Source organism: Myripristis murdjan, chromosome 8 (genome assembly GCF_902150065.1).
Source record: "Myripristis murdjan chromosome 8, fMyrMur1.1, whole genome shotgun sequence".
Lineage (NCBI taxonomy): Eukaryota > Metazoa > Chordata > Actinopteri > Holocentriformes > Holocentridae > Myripristis > Myripristis murdjan.
Window position 1 is genome coordinate 13,999,153 of NC_043987.1, and position 20,104 is coordinate 14,019,256.

Consider the following 20,104-nt stretch of genomic DNA (forward strand, 5'->3'; position numbering starts at 1 on the left):
ACCAGCCAGCGCGCCACCACCCAGTCAACACAAGCACAAAGGGAGAGGGAGAGAGAGAGAGAGAGAGAGAGAGAGAGAGAGAGAGAGAGAGAGAGAGAGAGAGAGAGAGAGAGAGAGAGAGAGAGGAAAGCAGAGAAGAGTGTGAGTGTGAGCAAGAAACAGACAAGAGAAGAAGAAAAGAAAAGAGAAAAGGAAGTGAGTGGTTTGTGAGGAAAACAGGTGGGAGAAAGGAAGAGAGGCGTGAAATCAGAGAGAGAAAATTTGGTAGAAAGATAAAGACAGAGAGAGAGAAAGTGAAAGAGAGAGAGAGAGAGAGAGAGAGAGAGAGAGAGAGAGAGAGAGAGAGATAGCGAGAGAGAGAGAGAGCAAAATAAAAGAACAAAACAACAGAAAGACAAGGTTACTGGGCTGATGTGGATAGAGACTGTGGCAGCGTGGCTTCTCAATGAGCTATGCTCTAAGAGTTTGTGTTGGTAGTATGAGAGGCTACCTAAAAAAGAGAAGAAGGAAATGACAGAAAGAAGGTAGATAGGAGGAGGAAGAGGAAGGGTTGGAGAATCATTATTTTTTTTTTTAGTATCAGAACACTGTTCTATGCAAGCAGGACAAAGGTGTGTGTGTGTGTGTTTGCATAGAAGAGCAGGGCAGAGCTTGACAGCAGGCACCAAGCTGCTCCTGCTTGGACGAAGAGAGAGGAAGAGGGAGAGAAAGGGGTGTCAATGCAGTTTCTGTCTTTCCCCCAACCCCCAAATACCAAGAACAATGCAACGCTACAGTGAACAGTAGTAGCTTGCTACATTATAGCCATGGCTCCACAGCAAGCAAAAAAAAAAAAAAAAAAAAAAAAAAGGAAAAAGAAAAAAAACTATTAATAATAAAAAGAAAGACAAAAAAGAATGGCTTTGTTTTTTAAATGTGATCAAACTCTTAAGGTGATTTTTTTTTTTTTTTTCATTTCACTTGGTGCATATCACATGCTTCTCTGGGTGTCTGCATTGTCCCGCACATTCTCTCAGCAGTTCAGAATGCAAGTCGATAATGGTGGAAAAGAAGTTGTAAAATAGAAACAAACTATATATATATAAAAAAGAAAAAAGAAAAAATAAACAAAGCGGCATTCACTCCATTCCTGGATGCTGTGGCTAGCAAGTGTGGTTGAGAGATTTCGTTTGAATGGAAGTCAAACCTTGCAGGCCACCCTATGGGGGCATTTCTTGCCTAAGCCGAGAGGCGGGTCGATAACTCGTAATAAACTGTACATGTCCTTATAATGAATGCGCCCGCTGCAAGAAGAATACAGGGGGTTAAGAAAAACACACATACACACAGGAAAACAAACACACATACATGAATAAGAGAGAACGGGGGAAGAAGAGCACAAGATTGACAGGTACACAATATATCAATATACTGTAAAGCAGCTTTACTGCAAATAGCAGACTTCTTACACACACACACACACACACACACACACACACACACACAAGCGCACACATTCAAACACGCACACACACACATTCAAACACGCACACACTCTCTCCCACACACACACACACACACACACACACACACACAGAGAAATACACAAACACTTAACTGCATGCCATACACAGTCAACTGTGGCGCTGGTCCTTAGCACTGTCAACAGTCTTTCCCTATTCCAAAATGAACCCTCCTTTTTCCTTTAGATTTTTTTCTTTCTCTTTGCTCCTCACCCTCAGTTTTACATCCCTTGCCTCTTTCTCTCCTGGCTCCTCTTGGCCAACCCCTAACAGGATGTGTGCAAAGTGTAATTAAGGAATCATTAATTAAGCAGAAAAGCATGTGCTTGGTAAATGGCTAACTGCGTAATAGCCACTTGTGATGCACAGATGCCTCCCTGTTAAATATGTGTTTGATGTCTGCCATGTCTCTGCTCTCCCTGTCCTCAGCTTCCTGTACAGTGGCTGTACTAATAATAAATAATAATAAAAAAAAGGTTCATTCAAGAATTCCTGCAGGTTTTCAAAGACAGACAATTTCAAGATTTATGGAACTTGCATCAGGGTATTCTTTCTTTGTTGCAAGGAAAATAAATAAATAAGCAAATAAATCAGACTCTTTTTAAATGCGGAACAGTTGGATGAATAGTTCATTATTTGCTAAAAAAAAAATCACTATTGATATATAAGATGTGCAATCATTGTGTCTCAAATTGAAAAGTATGTAAGCGGACTTTAGGGAAGTTAAGCCTTGACTATGTGTCTAATGATAAGCTGCAATCAACATTTTCTTTTACATTTCATTTTTATCTCTCCTCTTCTCAATCTTGCTTCCTTTCCCCTCTCAAGTCCAATGTCTGCTTCAATCCTTTCCCTCCCTTTGCCTTCCTGCTTTGTCCCTGTTTAGTGCAGTCTACAGGACAGCGCCAGGGCAACAGAGAGGCACTGGAATACAGATACCATGAAACTTAGCGTGTCTGCATTCGACATTTAGACTACAGGATGAGACATAGGGCTTTGTTTGGGGTGTAGTCTTTTGCCACATTAAGTTTTTTGGCAGTATGCAGATTCCAGATAAGGGAGAGGGGTTGGAGAGGGAGGGGGATGGGGTAATAACTCTGAACAGGTAACAGAAATAGAGGTGGGAGTGCGTGGGGGTTGCCTGGCATGAGAGAAGGTACATTCTGGTCCGTGATGGCCCCCTTGCAGCTGTTTTCGGTGATTCCATTGTGTCAACCTCTGTTTCACCCAGTTTAAAATAAACACTCTTTAACAGTCTATCATTATACCATTTAATTTCAGGCATTGCTCCTTATGAATGACCATATTAAAACAAACAAATAAAATATATTATTATAAGGCATTTCATTTTATGTTTCTGAAGGTAAGTGTGTGTGTGTGTGTGTGTGTGTGTGTGTCACTCACCAGGCAGCAGGGTCATACTCGGCCCATATCCTGACATACTCATCCAGGTGGTGAGGTCCCAGTATAGAAGAATCTCTAGTCAGGTACTCAAAGTTGTCCATGATAACAGCTACAAACAGGTTCAGCATCTGCACACATATGTGTACACACACACACACACACACACACACACACACACACACATGCACAAAGCAATTGAATTCTCAGGCATTGCATTTCTAGGAAGCAGTACCAATTTTTGATTTGCTGATTTCTTTGAAGGCATAGCTATCTCAAGTCCCCAGCTACACGCTGAAGTCCATATAAGTCACAGCATAGCCTCAGACCATTAGGAAGGGCGGTCCTGCTCCCTCCCAAGTCTAGATTAAAGACTAATTATGACTGCCTCTTTGTCACCTGGGCCCTCAGGACCAATGGTCCCATATAATAGGACCATTGTGTTTTCTTTTCTTTTTTTTGTTTTATTTGATGCTCGCTTGCTATGCTCACGATTTGGACAAGGTGTAAATACTGTATGCGTTAATCCTGCAAGTGAAATGTTAAGAATTGTATTGAACTAAGAAAATGCAGCAAGGGGGAGGGTGTGGGGGACTAGGAATGCAGTTTGTCCTCACCAGGAAGGAACAGAAGAAGATGAAGGAGACAAAGTAGAGGTAGGCGAACTGGCTGCCACACTCGCCCTCCCCATTCCCTGACTTGCTGACGCAGTCCTTACCCCCAAGACACGCCAGCATGATCTCATGCCATGCCTCTCCTGTTGCACTCCTACAAAAACACACAAACAGATGAGAAGATGCGTCAATTTGTAAAGGATTTGCTGGGTGTAAAATGTGGTGAAATGGTGTTTGGTTTATATTCACAAATCTGAAAAACATGGATAATAGGTAACACTGGATTTCCTTCCTTATTTACATAGACCCACCCACACAACACACACACACACACACACACACACACACACATATACACACACACCTGAAGAGAAGCATAAGAGCCTGGATGAAGGTCCTGAAGTTGTTGTGTTCATTGATGGCACTCTCCCCATCTTCCTCGAACCCAATATTCCCAAACAGCTGTTCAACACAACCATACTGTTAGTAATGTCCAGGCAACCATAATTGTTTATCAAATACGTTTGTGTTTGTGCAGCAAAATCAAGGCTAACATGATCAAATACACTCTGAGCACTTAACTATGCAAAGGGAACACTTTGGTTTGGGTTCAGTTTTCTGTGTAAACCCAACCTTGCTCAAATATTGCAAACCAAATTTCTGCTACTGATGCCATATGCCTCATTATGCGTATTTTCCTCCTCCTTTTTGCCATCACATTCTTCCTCATCATCAGTATGATCATCCACCCACTTCTCATTATCCTATAAAATATATTGAATGTATCCCGACAGTAGTGTAGCCATTTCTAGGTTGAGGCTCTTACCCACCTGCATCCCAATGATGGCGTAGATGAAGAACAGCATGGCAATGAGGAGGCAGACATAAGGCAATGCCTGGGGAGACACATTATTGTTTAGATGTGAAGTGGGATTGTGTATAATCAAGTTTGCATGTACTGCACATGGTACACAGATCATTTATATAATTTGTGTTTGTGTTTGTGTGTGTGTGTGTGTGTGTGTATCTGTACGTATGTACTGTACAGATTTTACTGTATGTTGTGTAGGTGAGTATGAACCTTGAAGGACTGGACAAAGGTCCAGAGGAGGATGCGGATGGTTTCTCCCTGTCTCAGAAGCTTGATGAGGCGAGCTGCCCTGAACAGCCTCAGGAAACTCAGGTTGATGAAATTATTCTACAGCACAGCCACAACATGGCCAAAGAGAGTAAGAGAGAGAGAGAGAGAGAGAGAGAGAGAGGAAGAGAGCATGTAGGGTATGTGGGGTGTAGATTGGATTAGGATCGAGAGTTTTAGAAAGAATGAAACAGAAAGAGAGGAAAAAGAAAAAGTGTGAAAGGAAAAGAAAGGAGAATTACAGCAAAGTGAGAGCAAAAGATAACAGAAACAAAAGAGACAGGTGAAAGAGGAGTAAGAGTAAGGAGAGTATATAAAGAGGTGAGAGGAGGGGGATAAAGGGAGAAAGTAGTTAGTTGCTAGGTAGAGTAAGCACAGAACTGTCCTGAGCTAAAGACAACTAAAACATCAAAATGAGAGGGGAAACGTTCTAAATCAAACTGACCGGGATTCAAACTTAACACAAATAAAAGAATCCAGAGCAAACAAGTCAAAGCAAATCAAACTAACAAAGGCAAGGCTCAACACAGGCTTTTCATATCCAATGAGGTTAGACAAAACCAAACAAAACAACACAGGGGAGAAGAGAAATTATCCAACTAGTCTCAACCAATCGGGGTACGTAGTAGTAGTCGTGGAGGAGTGGTGAGTGGTTTAAGTGCAAGAATGTTAGGAGGTTTTCTTGTAGAAAAAAACAACCAAATGCACTAATTCTCTCAAGGCATCATATTTTAAAATGAAACAAGCCCACAGCATGCTAATGTGCACCAATGCAAGGCAAAATAGTAAAGCTAACGCCTGTCAGAGGGGACTGGCCACCAGTGACATACTGATGTCACAGCCAAATATAAGCAAGAGGGTGGTTGAAGGACCAAAAAACCTAATTACACAAAAGTACATTTTAAGACAACATTATATCATAGCTCCACTCAGTTAGACAGAGTAGTCTACAATTTGTGTGATTATTATAATCAGTCATTTTGGGCTACTCTGCCACTCATTTGAGCAAAGATATCTATGTGTCAAATTGAACTAATTTTGGCTTTAAGTAGAGTGTATTCAGCTAATATTATGTAGTTGTTTTGTTCATCTTTTCCTTTTCATGTTTTTTTCTCCAAATTTCATTAATGATCTATATAGTATTATAAGCTTGCAACACAGAGTCCTTCAACCACTGACCACAGGAAACAGTGGAAGCTTGGAGTCCTAGACTCAAACTGTTCAAAAAGGGACTGGCAGCAGGCACGTGCAGGTTCAATGTACAGTCAACCATGTACATTATGGTGCATATACAGAGCGTGTGTGTGTGTGTGTGTGTGTGTGTGTGTGTGTGTGTGTGTGTGTGTGTGTGTGTGTGTGTGTGTGTGTGTGTGTGTGTGTGCGCGCGAGTGTGCACTTGTGTATGTTCATGGGTTGTGAAAATAAAAAGTTCCCTCCAAAGACATGCAATAGGGCAGCATGCATCACTTGTTCACTCTGCCATGGGCAACGCTTTGGACTGAGTCACTCTGTCGCGCTTACTGAAGTCTCTCCCAGTCACTGTCACTGTGTGTGTGTGTGTGTGTGTTTGTGTGTGTGCATGTGTGTGTTTACATTTACATTATGTCTAATACTAAAGGATTTCTATAGCAACATAACAAACATAAAATCTATGCCAGTATCACCACATGGTTTACGCTGTCCAATCTTCTAAAGATTGCATCGGTACAGTATGTATTGGCTGGATTTATGACTGGGTCAAACATACTAGGGCTGCAGCTATCAATTATTTTAGTAATCGAGTATTTTACTCATTATCCCATTGAGTAATTGAGTAATCAGAAAAAAAAAATCAAGGAGCAATAGTAAATATAGAAAATATAGAAAAGGTATCTTAAAATGAACACTTTGTTTCTTAATAAGATAATAATACCCTCACCCAGTACTCATTTTTACTGCATAGAGTTTGAATGCCCTATAATGTAACTCAATGCAACCTCTAATGATAACGAGGAGCCGACAACACCTCAGTACGACCAGGATTTCTGCTCAGACTCAGAGCTGGTTATGGATCCTCATCCCTGCTCTGTCCTGACTCGTAGGCCAACTCGGGTTAAGATGCAGTTCTCTTATGTTGGTGGTTGGTGATAATTTGAATCAATTATTTCTAGTAAATGAATTACTCAAGTTCCTTGATGAATCATTTCAGCCCTAAATCATATATCTGAATACAGTGTCTGTCAGAGAGATTAGTAAAGTCACCAGAAAAAGAAAAAAAAAAAAAAAAAAATAGCAAAACTTAGAGATCATCCAGGGCTGAGGTCTGGGGGGCTGTGGGGTCAAGCAACACATGCAGAGTTCACAGCCAGAACATGGAGGAGGAAGGAAGAGGAGCATTAAAAGAGATGCAGAAAAATAAGATGTCCAAAAAATTACAAACCATCTACATGTGGATGTTGCAGATGTATGGTTTATAGCAGCAAATTTTTGGAATTTTGGTTGATTTGAAGAACAACCAGAGCGATTGACCAGGCCGGTCGTCATGGATGGACACACAGGTTTCATAGTGCATTTTGATTGGATGGGTTCACAGGAAGAAGTACGTGGTTGGGGGAAAAGGAGAACGGGGCCAAGTAGATTACAGCAGATCGCCGTTAAGTTTGTGGACGTTTTAAAGAAAGCATGTGAAAAGATAAAAAAAACAAGAAATCAATAGTCATTACGGAAACAAGTAAGCACAGCAGCAGGTTTCTGTTGTACCTTTGCACATTGTGTACATCATGTGCATTCATACAGCAGGGATACAAAGGACCAAGACCATAGTATGACGTTGTTGTATAAATGTACTGAATCTAACTCTCCAAAACATGACTGTAAAGTCGGTTGACAGTTCAACTGGTGTAGAAAAAAATAACACTAATGTACATCTAAAACCCCTTTTACAAGCAGCCTTTGTTTTCCCAAATTCACTGATTCCTCCCACTAAAGCGGTACTCTGGGAAACACATCTGGTATGATTCAGTATTTGGCCATCTAGCGTTTGTGGCCTGTGGATGGAGAATTTCACCAATCAATTTTATTTTTAATTTGCTATGGGCATCTTTTGAATAAAAACACTACTTGAAAATGCATCATCTGCTGAAATGTTAGAATTAACAGGCTGAACAGTCACAGCCAAAATGTATTGGTGGCTTGTGTCAATTCAAGCCCTAGAAAAGTCTTGAGTCATTGGTATCCACTGCCTCCTCAGAGAGGGATAGATAGGGTGGATATTGATTATAAGGTACAGAGTTTGATACAGAGCTCTTAGCTCTTTTGCTAGCAAACACAAATTTGATTCTGTCAATCTGAGAAAAGTTTTATTCACTGGCACTGTATAAAACCTCTCCAAGAAACTGATACTAAAAGGATTTCTCCTGCACAGGCAAATTCTTTGTTTGGGTGCTGGTCAAGCACAGGAAATGCAAATATGCTCACATAATTATTATTATTTTTTTTTTTTTGCCACACACCAACAACGCTCTATGCCCTCTTCAACAATATATTATTTGTTTCTGCATATTTTGCCATGCTTTTTTACTTGCAAAATATGTAGATAGAAATAGTATATTGATCAAGTTGGGTCCAGACGTTTGTTGATGTGTGGCAAGATTTTTTTTTTTTTGGCTTCAGCTTTTAATACAGTTTAAAAATTCAATTCTTCTCTGATCTACCTGTAACTCATTCAGTAAATATAACAATAAATAAAACAACAAAACTGTTTGAATAACATAATTGAAATCAATAAATAAAATGCAATTGAATGTTATTACACAAGATTATCAAAATAAGGTAATGCAAATATTCATATTTACACACATACAGCACACACACTGGCACACATACATAAACTCTTGTTATAACTGACTGAGTAAAAAAGTGGGTAACTCTGGCCAATAAAATAACCTTTTAGACAGCTGGTGGGTTGGCTGCTCACTTGTAGCGAGCTTTCACGTGCTGTAATGCGCCCTCTGGCAGCCATATTGGACATTGTCATCTTTTAGGCCAGACCAGCTGACAACAGCTGCATTTCTGAACTTACAGCTCAGCCATCTCACCTCTATAGAATCCATATGCTTAATTTTGTTTGTGTTACTTTGCAAATAATGTCAGTTAAATTTACCTAGTTGACGGTTAGCTACAAAAAAGCCAAAAAGCAAGTGTTTGGTTGAGTAAGCTGACTCTCAGTGAACCACCTTGTGTTTTGGAGAAAGGGCAAGGACTAGTTGGAGCTAAAGGATCTGGAGCTCATTGCAATACAGCTGACTGTGTCATAGTGATCTGAGTCTGGAAACAACCTACCTAATCAGGCCATTCACTCCTAGCTGGATCATTACTGAATGGATCCATACTCACAACTTGATTTCTGATGCTAAAGCAAAGCCTGTATTGGCCAGTTAGGCTCCAACCTGATTATATGATCGGCTTTCAGGTTGCTTGTTGAAGCGGCATACTGGCTCGCTACTTAGAGTCAGCATGTTTCTTGCCTTGGTGTTGGTAGTTCAGAGCTGGCTAGCAGAGGCATGCTCTCTCCTCACTGCACCAACTGGGACAATTATATAAGACTTTCAAGAGATGTTCATGCTTGACTGAGCAATGAAAGACTGAACAGTGGCCCCTAACTCCCTCTCTCCCTCTCTATCCCTGCCTCCTCCTGTCTTGTCTACTGTAAGTACTTTAAGGCACTGTGACAGATGTGCAAGCCCATAGCCACATGCTTAAGTCCACATAAGAGGTGTTCACACTAACTTCCGCTCAAATACACTCATAAAAATATTCTTTGTCACACATCGGAAACACAATGGCATGTCCATGTGTTTGCAGTAAAAGGTATACTTTTCAAACACACACACACTCACACAGACTTACACATACGCACACACATGCCTCTGACCCCTCCACTTACCCCAAGCTCAGTAACCAGGATGTCAGTGATGCTGCCCAGAACTGTCACACAGTCAAAAATGTTCCAGGCGTCTTTGAAATAATTCTGTGGGCAGACGAGAGATGAAGGGAGACGAGAAAAAGTTGAGCGAAAGAGAGAGAATAGAAATAAGGAGGGGTGATCAAATGGAAGAAGGAAGGAGGTAAGGAGGTAAGAGGGTAATTAGATGAGATAAGATGAGACGTGGTAAGAAAAGCGATAAAAAAAGAAAAAAATACATTAGAGAGAAGGAGAAGAGTAGCATGGAGAAACAATGCAGATGAGAAAAAGTGTATGGATATGAGGGAGGGAGTAGAAACAAGAGAGAGAGAGAACAAGAGGAAGAGAAGAGATGAAATGTTGAAGGGGAAATGTACAAGCAAGGAGACACAGAGAAGTCAGAGGACATTGAAATGAAAGGGAAAAGAAGAGGGGAAGGAAAAAGGGAATGTAAAAAATGAAAGAGAAAAAGAAAAGCCAGGGTGAGAGAGTGACAGAGAGAGTGGGACATAAGGAGAGAAAAAGAGAAAAGAGACATGTCAGTGTCAGACTGGAGCAGGAAAGAGATTAGAAGAGACAAATGGACCATCAGTGATGGTATATTGGATGGACGCCAGCAGACAAACCAAGGACAAAGTGCACTGTATCAGAAGACTGCATCAGCCCTCCAACATCACATATTGTACCTCCCTGATACAGTACACTACGCAAAGACACAGCCTACACACATATGGTAAACACTTACAGCATACTAAACAACCACTGAGGAGAGTTAGAGCAAGTGAGGTTTCAACTCAGTTTCTTTGAACTCAATTCAGGAAGAATGCAAAAAAAAAAAAAAAAAAAAAAAAAAAAAATTCCTTTAAAACTGAAAAACCTGAATTTTGAAACTGAAAAACTGAAAGAAATACACCTTGTGTGCAAAGGGTGACACAGAAAGAGAGCTTATGCGATTGTAGGGACCAACTGCTGATGAGTGCGAGGCCCACTTTGTTTGCTCTCCTACATATTGCCTGCAGTCAAACTGTGCATTAGACGGGGGGTGGGGGGGACAGCTACTGAAATAAACCAAATCGACATGCACAGACATACACAGAAGATTCTGAAATCCTCTAAGGTGTTTTGTGTTACTGTGCATGTACAGAATGTATGTATCTGAATGCACTTCTCCACATACTCCAACTCCATATCACCATCCACAGTCCTTCACCTTTTTTAAAATGTTGTTTATGGTCTCTCTTATAGGGATGGCATGATTACCAGCTTTACTAAGAACTGTGGTAAAACACCCGATGCTTAGTTACACCTTTTCAAATGGTAATTAATCAATTAATTAATTATTCATGTAAACCATTTATAGTTAGCATGTGTGTTAAAAATTGTTAGAATTTGTTCAAATAAAGTAAAATAAAATAAAATCAGCCAGTGGCATAAAACAGAATTTTATGGGTTGGGGCTTTATGATTTTAGGAAGGAAAGAATGGCTTTTCCCAAATAAGAGGTCAAAAACTGTCTCATGACTTTTGGGCATGACCATAATCCTTGAAAACTGCTCAAACCTCATTACGAAAATACAAAAAACATAAACCAACAAAAACAATAGCATTAGAAAGCTAATCATGAATCTCATGAATATACATTTTTGGATGAATTTCATCCAGTAGTCTTTTTGAATCAGTTATGTTGATAATAATTTCCATCACTTTCAGCACAACAACATTCACGCAGTAGCACTACCATATTTGAATCAAACACACACACACACACACACACACACATACTCACCAGTGCTCCAAAGGCAATGATCTTGAGTACACACTCCATGGAGAAGAGGGATGTAAACACTATATTCAGGTTGGCTAACACATCTTCATAGGTGTCAGATGCTCCGTCATACTATTAACACACACACAAACACAAGCACACACACACACGCACACACACGCACACACACACACACACACACACACACACACACACACACACACACACACACACACACACACACACAAACACACACACACACACACCAAGGCATATGTGTGCACATGCACATGTATGTACATACACGCATATATACGTACGTTCATACCATTAAACCAATATAGAAATCAGTGCATGAATGTAAACACACACACACACACACACACACACACAAACACACACACACGCAACCAGGGACAGAGAGGAGGGCGAGTATAAAGACATATAAAGAGGCACTCACACAAATCAGCATACCCAATGTACATATATACATTTTTTTTCACAGAAAATAGTACACCAACATCAGAAGAACTACAACTTCATGAGTGTGTGGTAGAATTAAAGAGAGACAGAAGAAACACATATCAATTTGAGCAAGGAGATAGTGTGCAACATGTAGTCCTGTTTGTGTGAGATTAAGGTTGCATGCATGTTGTGTGTGGGGGAGGGCACATGTGAGAGTTCATGTCTCTGCATACATGTGTGAGAAAGTGTGTTTGTATGTGTGCCATATATTTGTGCGCCCAAAAGCTGGTACCTTCATCATGAGTACAATAGTGTTGAGTGCTATCATTGCCATGATAGTATACTCAAATGGCGGCGACACCACAAACTCCCACATGCGATACTGAAAGCTCTGCTTGTTCTGCGGCATGTGGCGCGTCAGAGGCTTGGCGTTGATAGCAAAGTCTATACAGGCTCTCTGCAAAGACACAACAAATATGGGGTTAACAGCACTCCTACTCTTCATACAGACCACATGAACATGTGCACTTGTTGCTTACTGCTGAAGCACAAATGGTGTTGTACTGACAAGCAAATAGCAGGGGTTATATCAATATCCCATATCTTCCTACTTATTATGGCATAGCAGTGACATTACGGGTATGTATTTTTGTACATTTTTTAAGAACTGTAATGCAAATGCAGGTGCAAAACAGGTTCAGCTTGTCAGACTGGAAGGCCTCAACATAATTAAGTGCCTTAGAAACAAAAGACCATGTGTTATGACCCTGGAGTCGTAGGGACATTTTGTGTGTATCTGCACTGTAACTTTCGTCCTTTGATGTTCCTGCTGTGGTGTCTGTGTGATGGGTCGCAGGTGAACTCAGTTGATTGTGACTGTGTGTGTGTGAGTATGTAGGCTGTTCCAGATAGCTGATTGGTTGCAGCATCCGAGGAGGAGGTTTAAAGGCCGGCTTCTCTCAGTTCCTGTGGGGCTCTCCTCTTCCCACCTCCAGCCAGCGTGCTGCCAGCCTGTTTTTTGTGAAATGTGTTACTGTGTTTGCTAACTGATTTACCAGCCCAGGTTCAGTAGCGGTGGGTGGCATAGTTCTTTTTCTCCTGTTTGTGCTAAGCTAGGAGTCACCCTAGCCTTTTGTCTCTCTGTTCCTTTTGATTTGGCTCACTAAGTTTTGGTTGTTCTTCTTAGGTTTCTTTTGTTTGTTGTTTTGCCCTTTGCCCACCCTGCAACCGATGATAAATAAACCTTTAGGCTGTAAACCATGCTGAAGGTGATTCTTGGAAGCTGGGAAGAGGGGAATTTCTTTTGTTCATGTTGTGCCAAGGTTTCCCCTAGGCCAGGTTGTAACATGAATTGGGGGCTTGTCAATTTTCTTTTTGTGTTTCATGTGGCCAGGTGAATTGGGCAGGTAACTTATCTGCTGGATAAGCATAAAAAAGTTAATTTGTTGATTATTGCCAATTGTTTTGATGCAAGTGCCTTTGAATGCCACAAAGCTGATTTAAAGCATATCTTTGAGAAATTAGGGGAGAAGGGAGTGTATCCTGAGCCATCTGTGGCTGCTGGTGAAGATGTAGTATGTAAAGAGACGCTGCCTCCCACACCTCACATGGATCCTCTGATTTAGCTGAGCATGACTGCTGAGGAGCTCCAGCTGGTGTTTGTATGAAAGAGGTGGAGGTGAGAAGCAAGGAGTTAGAGCGGGAGGCATTGCATCTGCGGGTGTGAGCTTGAGAGCTGGAGCGGGAACAAAACCCAGGTGTCTGCTTCCACTAACCAGGTAACTTCACCTTCACCCGCCCCTCAGGATAGCTTTGATGTCAGCAGACATGTTGCACTTGTTCCTCCATTCAGAGAAACAGAGATTGTTTTGTACTTTTATGCATTTGCTTTATGCTGGCCTGAAGATGTGTGGCCAATATTGTTACTGTGCACAGGAAATATGTAACAGTATTTCCTTAGAACAGACTCTAGATTATGAGATAGAAAACTCCTCCATTCTTATTGCATGTGAGCTAGTTCCTGAGGCTTATTACGCTAGCCTGATAATGTCCTATAAAGCACAATGTGAAATATCATTGACAAACTTCTCACTTTCTGTACTTAAGTGACTGGGTAGCCATTTAGTGACCTCAATATACTTTGACTATTCACTGCATTCGCATAGACAAAGCGACATGAATGTGCAATGTTGACTCTATAAATGGTAACTATAAAATTTGCATTGAAATGTACTTTTTAAACACAATTTAATTAGGTTTTGCTTGTAAATCTTTTAATTGTATTGTATTTTTTATTTGACCCCAGGAAAAATAGTCACTACTGAGGCAGTGACTAATGGGGATCAACAATAAACAATAAACAATAAACAATTTTGACAGTGGAGACCATTGCCACAATGGAGAAAAAGTCTTTCATGATTCAATACTGTCTTTACTTCAGTGAGTAACAAAAGTATATTGAAGCCGGTTATTAAAGTATTTACAGTGAGAAATGAGGTCAACAATGACATTTGATATTGGCCCTTACAAGGCACAACTGCAGACCAGAGCTAGGTATATCAAGGGGCAGCAAGTCAATGACAACTGGATTTTCTGTGTAATCTTCAGTAGTCATCCAAGAAGCTTCCTCAGTTATGTTACAGCTGGGATAGAACTGAGGAAGATTATGCAGAATGCACATGAAGTCCAGTTGCTTTTGACTTAATATTAAGAGATATATCATTGTCTAAATTTCTTGTCCCTCTGTTTTCCTCTTTCCATCATCTTTCTCCTATCTTCTCTCTCTGCCTCTACCCCTCATCTCTTTGTTCTTTTTCTAAATTGTAGCTGTAATCCTCCATCACAGAACTTGAATTGGAGCAGCACAGTCATGAAACTGTTTGCTGGTACAGAATAAAATGGTGATTTTGGCTTGTTGTTGCCATGACATCGTATGTCAATATGGTCATAAAATGTATCATGCAGCTTGAGAGGTGAGAAGATACAATATGTGGTGCTGTGGCTGCTTGGCAAAAGCAATAATCAGTGTTAATAGTTACAACCAATTGGTCCAACAATGATCATTTCCCCTCTAGCAGCAAGGCTAAAGAGATGAGGCCATTGCTGCAAAACATCAACTCAGTGTGTCAACAGCATGACGACATGGCCAACACGTTCATCTTTATGGAAGTTAGCCTAGTACAATGGCCACAGTTCCTTGCAATGGCAACCATACACATAAAAATAGTCACCACTCCAACCATCTTCCTAAGCTGATTTGAATAGGAAAGTCCATTCTACTCCAATTCAAGTTATGTGTCCTCCGTTCTTGTCTCCTAACCCTTCCTTCCTGCTTTCTGCCTTGCTTTCACCCTCATGACGCTCCTTACACCCAGCCTCCTTCTCTCCCTTAATCCCTCCTCACCTCATTTTTTTCTAAGCTGTAGTCCTCCATCATTTTGTCCCCTTGCTCCTGGAAGGTGATGATAATGAGAGCAACAAAGATGTTGACGAAGAAGAAGGGGAAGACCACGAAGTACACCACGTAAAAGATGGACATCTCCATCCGGTACCCCGGGCTCGGGCCCTGGTTCTCGTAAGTCGCATCGACTGAATGCTTCAGCACTCTGGAGAGGAAGAGTGGGGGACAAACAGGTAGAAGGTGGTCAGTAAGAGAGCATGTGAGTGTGCATATGTGCATACGTAAAAACAAACAAACAAACAAACAAAAAAAAAACAGCCAGAATAGATTTAAAAGTTTGTTAAGTTTCTCTGTGTGTAAATGTATACTCACTGCGGCCACCCCTCTCCAGTAGACACGGTGAAGAGAGTGAGAAGAGCCCAAGCCACGTTGTCGTAGTGGAAATCGTACTTCTTCCACTCCCGCTTCTGCGCCTTCACTTCGTTATCGCGTTCATAGACTAGATACTCGCCCCTGAAATACACATAACACATCATCAGTACTAAGAAATGGAAATGTAGAGGACAATGAGGAGACATTTTAGCAAAAGAATTTTCAAAGCCATCTGTTATGATGGCTCAATATTAAGAAGGTGGTCCCAATATTTTCTTCACTGGGGGTACAGTGTTTCCTGACCTGCAGTCGCGTTCATATTCTTTGGATTCATCAGTGCAGTAAAAGAAGCGTCCCTTGAAAAGCTGCACAGCCACCACAGCAAAGATGAACATGAAGAGCATGTAGACAATCAAGATGTTGAGCACATTCTTCAGGGAGTTCACCACACAGTCGAATACAGCCTGGGGAGGGAGAGAGGGTTACACACAATTATTTTTAACACGTTCTGTGCCCAAACAAATTTTGCATGAATGTCAACAAGGAGCAGCACAAAGTAGTTTTTGGGACTGTGCCATCAACTGAAAGTGAAGCATTAAGAGAGAAAGGACAAGATGGCACACTATGGGTCAGGATTTTACTGGCGGTTGGGAATAGTGATGACATTGTCAAAGATTTGTTCGAATGACTCGAATTTTCACAAAGACCTGGGAGTCATAGTTCACAGTGTTGCTCCACCAGCACCACGCCCAGCCATTAAAGAACTGATGTACAGCCCCAAAAAACAGTGTAATCTCACAAACTTGTCTGTCCTGCCCAGCTGAACGCTCGTGGGAGTGCCATTGGCAGTTAGGCAATCAACTGCATTTTATCTAACTTGGTAAAACCCAGCCAATAACTGGAAAGAAAAATCTACTTACTGGCTAACTTTCATGTTGAACACGATTTTGTTCAAACACTTTTAATTTTACCACAGACACCAACAATTTTTACCACCCTCCACTATATTTCTCTTGTCTGTTTCTGTGTGTGGGAAGAGAGGGGCCTTAAAGTTTGTGCTGTCCCATCTTTTGGAAACTTGCAGAGAAGTGGTGGGAAGGAATTCAACAGGCTTGGACACTCATCATGTCTTTTTTTGTCCAAACAAATGTCAATCACACATAAAAGTTGCATGAAGTTAACTGGAATTGAAGTTTTACCCTCCCCTCGCCTGAACAACAAGCTTGGTTTGCATTGCTGGGTATCCCATAAACCCTTGCACAGGTAATGTCTGCATCCAATACAAAGTGAATAGAGGCAGAGTGCACTTAAAGATACACATAAAATAGTGCATTTCGCGGGGCCGTACCATGAGTCAGTCTCATTCGCAAACAAAATTAGCTGGGTGGGTAAAAGAGTCACACATGAGACAGAGAGGCTAAGGCTGCTAGGCTAACAGCCTCTGCTGGTGCAGCAGAGACAACCTGGCACTGGTGGTACAGTGCGGAGTCTAGTTGAGCAAGAGAATGAGTGCCAGCGACTCTGGTGCAGTGACTGAATACAGAGCCAGAGTTGCCGGCTCAGTGAGCGAGTCACAAACCGCAAACAATGAGCTACTGAGCCGCAAAGCCAACGATGAGCTGTGAAAGAGTGAGTGAGTCGTGAACTACGAATGAGGAGTTGCTGAGTGATTCAGAGAGTGTGTGAGTGGCGGTGGCCAGTTCTAGCCAGGCAACAGTTGTTACTAAGGCTCAGTTGTAATTCGTGAATGAGTTTAAAGTAAGCCTGCAAAATTTATTATTAACAATGTATGATGTTGACATAAATTATGACTGTCAATCAACCAGTGTCAATTCAAAGTAATGAAACTTTCAAAATTAAATCTTTTGGATGGTGTCTGGGCTAATCAAATTTACAGCAGATGTTGGTCTATTATCGTTTGGTGAATCAACAAAAGACACCACAGCACGACAAACAAGAAAAGCCGAGTCAACAGTGTTATAATGGCAGAGGCTGAAGTGAAAAAGGAATATAACACTACACACGCTAGAGAAACTGAAAACATGTTTGTCTGTTAACAGTGATGCATGCATCTCCAGTTATGTCCTTTATCACTGGACAGAGTGGTATGTTACACTTATATTCCTGTAATTTAATGTTGCCTTGCTTAAGAGTGAAAGCTACACCCTCGGGAACAAGGCTTAATACATCTTACAAATCATTAGGATTTGCAATTTTGGAATATAAGAAAATCTACAAAGCAGCACTTTATTTCAATAAAATCTAAAATTTTAGTGTATTGGCTTGGGCTTTCCTGTTGCAATAGTGGGTGGCCATTATACCATTAACAGATTTGAGCCACTCCTTTGACTCTCCATCACTCAGCAGAGGTTTTCCCTCTCTCACCCACACATCACGGCCAAGTGAATCAAATGAATGAAAGGGTTAACTGAAACTAATCCTTTCACTGAGTTTTTGTGAGATTATGCATAAGAAAAAAAAAGGTTCAGTGTAATGGTCCCTTAAAATATCTAACTCATGCATACAATGAAATACACTGAAATACTTTGGCAGAGTCCATGAACGTACCTTGAGCTTGGGAAGACGTTTAATGGTCTTCAGAGGTCGTAACACCCTCAGTACCCTCAGAGACTTTATTGTGCTGATATCTTTCCCTTTACTGCTCCCCCTGTACATCATGTACACATAAAACACACACAAACACATAAACACAGACACAGACAAACACACACAAATGAAGAGAGTCAGAAAGAGTGAAAGATATGTAAGGGGACACTGTAGGATTAGTCCTCTTGATTCCAAAATGGCAGTGGGCAGCTATTCCTTGATGGTAGTTGTGGCCGAGTTAACTCAAAATGAGTAACTGCGTCTGGGTTAAACACATAGCAACACATGCAGCATTGCTATTATATTACCCTTGAGCCTTATTGCTAAGTGTGACATTAGCATTGCTGCTACATGCTAGAATTAAGTGACATTTTACAACTACATGCTATGAGAACAGTTGATATCATTCTCATCTGAATGCTATCTGACTTCTATGCTTATTTAACACTCTGCAATGCATTTCAATGCTTTAAAAAGATGGCTAAAGAATTGGCTTGCACATGCCCGGTTAATGGTGCAGTTTACTCATGCTGCATTGAAACCTTGCTTTCCATGCTGTAATATATATTTTTCTCAATAGCAGATTTGCATGATGAAGAACTCTGTTCTAGACAGAGACATTTTCAGAGAGAGTTTAGTAATGGTCTCAGTTGAAGACAATAATTACCCCACCATATTCTTGGAATGCAGCTGACTGAGGGAAGCCATGTTACAGCAGTAACTTAGTGCCGCCTTCTGTGAATTTAATGTGTGCTTGGAAAGACCCTCAGCTGAGGTTAATAAAAAAGGCAGACACCTCCTGTCACTTCAAAGATTGGTTACAATATAGCTGTTCCACAATATGATTAAAACCCAAACTCTCTCTTTTTTGATGAGTCTTCCTAAATTCATTCCTGTGTAAAAAACTAAAATGCAAAGTCTCCAAAACCCAACTAAGTTATGCTGATTTCATAGCATTGCTCAAACAGCATGGAATCTTGTCTTGTAGGCCTGTTGGCAAAGACAAAGATATTTTAACAAGCATTTCTTGATTGAAATGCTAAGCCAAACCTCTTTCTTTTTTGGAAGGAACACTGTGGATTGCTAGATGTAGGCTACTAGGGGATGAGCAAAAAGTAAAATCCTAAGTTTTGTTTTTACTGATGCTAAATACCTTTAACAAATTTCAGAGTTCACTGTTGAAGTTAATGTAGATGCCATAGTAATGCAAACCACATTAACAATCTAACTCCTTAACAACAAGCTAAATTTGGTTTGGTTTACATCTGGACACCATACACTAAGATTTCTCAAAAATCTTCACATTTTCCCCACAAAGGTCTGAGATGACCAACAAAATGTGGTCAAAGGTGATAGTGATCCCTGGGGGTGAAGGCTGTGTGTACAGCTGCCTGCATCTTACAGCTGTTCTACCAGATGGTATGCTGCTGGTGGCTGTGTGTGTGTAGCTAAATGTGTGCATGTGTGTGCACGTGTGTCCATGAGTGTGTCTGCATGTGTGTGAATGCTACTTATTTTGTACAGTGTTAAATGGTATCAAATAGTTTTGTCTACACATTTCAAATTTGTGTCATTGTGCAGTTGTGTGGAAATGTTCATACAAATCATTGCATTTATCTAGCTGCTCTCCCATAATTTGCTGTTAGTAATAGTCACCTCAAATTCAGCCTCATGCCAGTTTGTCTTTACACCTTTTGACAGAAACTCTGCTCACTTCTGCTGCACTCTGGATTCTTTTCTCTGATTTATTCCTGATTGGCTTAAGATTCAAATGGGATTTGTTTCAGGGTTGAGGTTCATTTGAGGTTTAGTTGTGTTGGAGTTGAGTCAGAGCTGGTCCGTGGTGAATGATGGAAAAAGAGGGACAGACAAGTACAGTAGTCAACTGTGATGATGGAT

The 20,104-nt window shown here is 40.9% G+C and overlaps 1 protein-coding gene across 1 annotated transcript in view; it reads right to left on the bottom strand.

Annotated features, from left to right (window-relative positions):
• cacna1aa (calcium channel, voltage-dependent, P/Q type, alpha 1A subunit, a) overlaps positions 1-20,104 on the bottom strand; it is a 112,999-nt gene that overhangs the window by 23,367 nt on the left and 69,528 nt on the right. Inside the window, exons 28-41 of the mRNA XM_030056901.1 lie at positions 18,167-18,266; positions 15,902-16,062; positions 15,599-15,739; positions 15,230-15,431; positions 12,119-12,283; positions 11,383-11,493; positions 9,580-9,663; positions 7,075-7,077; positions 4,599-4,715; positions 4,348-4,413; positions 3,882-3,979; positions 3,521-3,671; positions 2,907-3,034; positions 1,187-1,283 (exon numbers count right to left, since the gene is read on the bottom strand). Of these exons, the coding sequence (XP_029912761.1) occupies positions 1,187-1,283; positions 2,907-3,034; positions 3,521-3,671; positions 3,882-3,979; positions 4,348-4,413; positions 4,599-4,715; positions 7,075-7,077; positions 9,580-9,663; positions 11,383-11,493; positions 12,119-12,283; positions 15,230-15,431; positions 15,599-15,739; positions 15,902-16,062; positions 18,167-18,266 (1,624 nt within the window). The remainder of the gene's footprint in view (positions 1-1,186; positions 1,284-2,906; positions 3,035-3,520; positions 3,672-3,881; positions 3,980-4,347; positions 4,414-4,598; positions 4,716-7,074; positions 7,078-9,579; positions 9,664-11,382; positions 11,494-12,118; positions 12,284-15,229; positions 15,432-15,598; positions 15,740-15,901; positions 16,063-18,166; positions 18,267-20,104) is intronic.